Source organism: Eimeria tenella, genomic scaffold (assembly GCF_000499545.2).
Source record: "Eimeria tenella Houghton genomic scaffold, Eth_scaff820, whole genome shotgun sequence".
Taxonomy (NCBI): domain Eukaryota; phylum Apicomplexa; class Conoidasida; order Eucoccidiorida; family Eimeriidae; genus Eimeria; species Eimeria tenella.
In genome coordinates, this window is record NW_013545933.1 from 1 (window position 1) to 3,912 (window position 3,912).

At 41.9% G+C, this 3,912-nt stretch overlaps 1 protein-coding gene across 1 annotated transcript; it reads left to right on the forward strand.

The window, feature by feature from the left end:
• Positions 1–2,206: 2,206 nt before the first annotated feature.
• ETH_00010100 (leucine rich repeat protein, putative) lies at positions 2,207–3,681 on the forward strand (the record flags this gene model as incomplete). Its single annotated transcript, XM_013380702.1, has 3 exons — positions 2,207–2,259; positions 2,455–2,533; positions 2,764–3,681. The coding sequence occupies 3 exons, from the start codon at positions 2,207–2,209 to the stop codon at positions 3,679–3,681; spliced, it is 1,050 nt and encodes a 349-aa protein (XP_013236156.1).
• Between the last annotated feature and the right edge of the window lie 231 nt (positions 3,682–3,912).

The window sequence follows — 3,912 nt, forward strand, 5'->3', positions numbered from 1 at the left end:
AGCAGCAGCAGCAGCAGCAGCAGCAGGGGGGACTGGGGGCGGTGCGGGCGCTGGACCTGCGGGGCCGGGGTGTCTGTACAGCTGAGGACCTGGGGCCTCTGAAGCAACTCGAAAAAGCAGATTTATCTTTCAACAAAATAATTAATTTAGACTTTTTGAATTTTAATTTTAATTTAAAAGAATTAAAACTCAGCAGCAATTTAATTTCCTCCCTGGGGGGGGCCCTTAGCAGCCTCAGCAGCCTCCGCCTGCTGGACCTCCGCGCCAACAAGGCGAGTTTTTCCTTTTTTTAATTAAATAATTTCAATTAATGCCATTTAATCCATTTAATTTAAATAAGTCTTTTCATTTCCTTTTTACTTCTTTTTTTGTTCTTTTTTGAAGTCCAAATCCCAAAAAGCCACAAAAAATGAACTCACGGAAAAAAAGATACTCGCCACGGCCTGGGGGGCCCCCGGGGGCCCCCTGAGGAGCTTTTCTAAGCCGCTTAATTAGGGTTTAGGGTTTGGGGTTAGGGTTCGGGTTTGTGGTGCAGCTGACTGCGATTGAGGGTTTTGATTGCCTGCCGAGCCTCAAGGTTCTCATTTTGAGCGAAAACGAAATCCGTACAAACCCTAAACCCTAAACCCTAAACCCTAGGCGCGGAGTCGAGGGTTTGGGGTTTAGGGCTTGTCGTTGAAAGCGAAAAGCAGCTGAATCAAACAACCAATTGCTTCAATTTAATTGATTTAATGTAATTTAATTAATTCAACTAAATTAATTGAATTAAATCGATTTAATTAATTTAATTTAATTTAATTTAATTAATTTTATTTCTTTTTCAGGAAGAGTCCCTTTTGGGCAATACCTGACGAGAGTGGAAGTCCTCAGTAAGAAACACTTTTATTTTTATATTTATATTTATTTTATTTTATTTCTTTTTTATTTTTACTTTATTTCTTCATATTTTTGTTTTTATTTTCATTTAATTTCTTTATTTCGTGTTTTTATTTTTATTTCCATATTATTCATTTCAAACTTCTATTTCATTTCTTTTCATTAATTTTTTTAACTTTTAGTACTTTATTTTGTAGTTTGTTTGTATTTGCTTTATTTATTTATTTTCATTTTTTTATTCTTCTGCTTTTTTATGTCTTTTGTTTTTTGTTTTTTTCTATTTCATTTATTTCCATTTTTGATTTTATTTATTTTCTTTGACTTTTTATTTTTCCTTTCAAATCTCTTTTTGTCTTTTCACTTTTATTGTTTCTGTCTTTTATTTTATTTCTTTTTTCTTCTATTATTTTTTAATTTTGATTTCTTTTATATCCTTTATCTCTTCTTATTTTTTTCTTTTCTCATATTTATTATCTCATTTTCACTTTGCTAATTAAACAATTAATTGATTAATTAATTGATCAATTAATTAATAAAATGATTAATTGAAACTAATTAATTTAATTCCTCATTTTTATTTTTATTTTTATTCTTATTTTTATTTGTTTAGTTCTTTCAAGAAACCAAATCACTTCTTTTGCCTATCCCCCTCAGCCACTGCCAAATCTCAAAAAGCTTTCTCTTTCTGAGAACCAGCTAAAGGTAAACCCTAAACCCTAAACCCTAAACCCTAGGGCCTGCGCCCCAGGCAGCAGCTGTTTGGGGCGCTGGTTCCGGGGAAGCTAGCTAGCTAGCTAGCTAGCCAGTTGCACTAGCCAGCTAGCCACATAGCTAGCTGGCTAGCTAGCTAGCTAGCTAGCTAGCTAGCCGGATAGGCTTCTCGCTAGCTAGACACCGAGTCAGCTAGCCACCTTGCTAGCTAGCCAGCTAGCCAACTGCCCAGCTAGCTGGCTGGCCAGCGAGGCCTGGATAGAGCCAGCCAGCTGGCTAGGAGGCCCGACATCTAGCCAGCTAGCCAGCCAGCTAGCTAGCTGTACAGCTAGCTAGCCAGCTAGGCAGCTAGCCGGCCAGCTAGCTAGCTGTCCAGCTGCTGAGCCAGCTAGCGAGCTAGCTTTCGAGCTAGCTATCCAGCCATGCAGCTAGCTATCTAGCTATCCAGCCAGCCAGCCAGCTAGCCAGCTTGCCAGCTAGCTAGCTAGCTAGCTAGCTAGCTAGCCAGTTCTCTGGGGTTTGCACGCAGCACTTCCCGTTTAGCGAGCGGTTGAGTTCTCTTTTTGAATTGCGATTGGCGAAAAATAAAATAATTAAATTGACAGAAGAGTTGAGGTGTATGCCCAGCTTGGGCATTCTGGACTTGGGACACAACCTCCTCGCCTCCCTCCAGTGACAAACCCTAAACCCTAAACCCTAAACCCTAAGCCGTAGGCCCTGGCGAACCCTAGGGTGAATTTGCTTTCTCAACGCAGCGGGGGGAACGCAGGGGGACAGCAGGAACAGGGTTTGGGGTTTAGGGTTTAGGGTTTGGGGCTTACGGTTTAGGGTTTAGGGTTTAGGGTTAGGGTTTAGGGTTTGCTTCAGGGATATAGAGCCTGTGGGGCCCCACTTGAAGATCACTCAAGTTAATTTCCTTGGAAACCCGGCCCTTGAAAAGGAAGCGGTTAGTTTTTAATTTCCTTTTATATTTTTAATTTTATTTTTAATTTTTTTTTTTAATTTGATTCAATTTAATTATTAGGTTTAATTTAATTGTTTATTTTATTTTTTATTTTCATTCTTTTGCATCATTCATTTGCCTTTCTTTCCTTCTTTTTTGTTTTATCTCTAAATTTGAAAATTCATTTAATTTAATTTAATTTAATGTAATTTCTTTTCTTTTATTTTATTCAGGAACAAGTGAAAGCTTATTGTCTTTCTTCTTTGCCTTCTTTAAAAATTTATAACACAAAACCTTTAATTCCAAAAGGCCCTTCAAAACTCAAACAAATCCTCAACAGAATCCACCACAACGCCGGGGGGCCCCCAGGGGGGCCCCCACGGAAGCCCGCAAAAGGGTCCACAGGGGGGCCCCCAGGGGGGCCCCCTAAAGAGGGTTTGGGGGGCCCCACAGGGGCCCCCCAAGGGGCACGGGGCCCCAAAGAGGGGCCCCTAAATAGGGGGGCCCCCCAAGAAAGCAAAGAGGGTCTTGGGGGCCCCCCTGAAAAGAAAAGAAAAAGAGAAAAGGAGAAGTTTGAAGATAAAGATGAAAATAAAAAGGAAAAAAGACAAAAAAGGGAGCTGAAGGAGATAGAGGAAAAAGGGGAAAATATTGGAGAAGAAGAAACAATTAGAAGAATTAAAGGGGAAAAATTTAATATTAAAAATAATGAATTTAAAGAAACAGCAGCACACACAGAACAACGTGAAGCTAAAATGAAAAAGAAGCTGCACCGGGAGCAGCAGCAGCAGCAGCAACAGCAACAGCAAGAGTTGGAATCTCTACAGAAGGAGGGAAAGAAAGCCAAGAAGAAAGTGAAGCAGCAGCAGCAGCAGCAGGAAGCGGACCTTGCTGCTTCAGCTGGCCCCAAAGGCAGCAACAAAAAGAAAAGGAAGAAGAAGCAGCAGCAGCAGCCCAACTCTCCTGCTGCTTCTCAAGACCTTGACGCCAGCAGCAAGCAGCAGCAGCAGCAGCAGCAGCAGCAGCAGCAGCTTTCGGTCTTCAGTCGCACGGATGTTTTAAAGAAGATAGAAACCCTAGCAGCAAACAGGGCGGGCTGGCTTGGGGAGCCACAGCAGCAGCATTCTCCCGAAGAGTCTGCTTGGGACTAGCTAGCTAGCTAGCCAGCTAGCCGGTTAGCTAGCTAGCTAACTAACTAGCTACCTTGCTAGCTAGCCAGGTAGCAGTATACCTGGGCCAGCATACCGCTAGGCGCGAACTTAGTCTTCTGTGGCCCATCCCCATTAGCTTTACAGCTAGCTAGCTGGCTAGCTAGCTAGCTAGCTAGTTGGCTGGCTAGCTTGCTAGCTAGCTAGCTGGCTAGCAAGTTAGCTAGCTGGTAG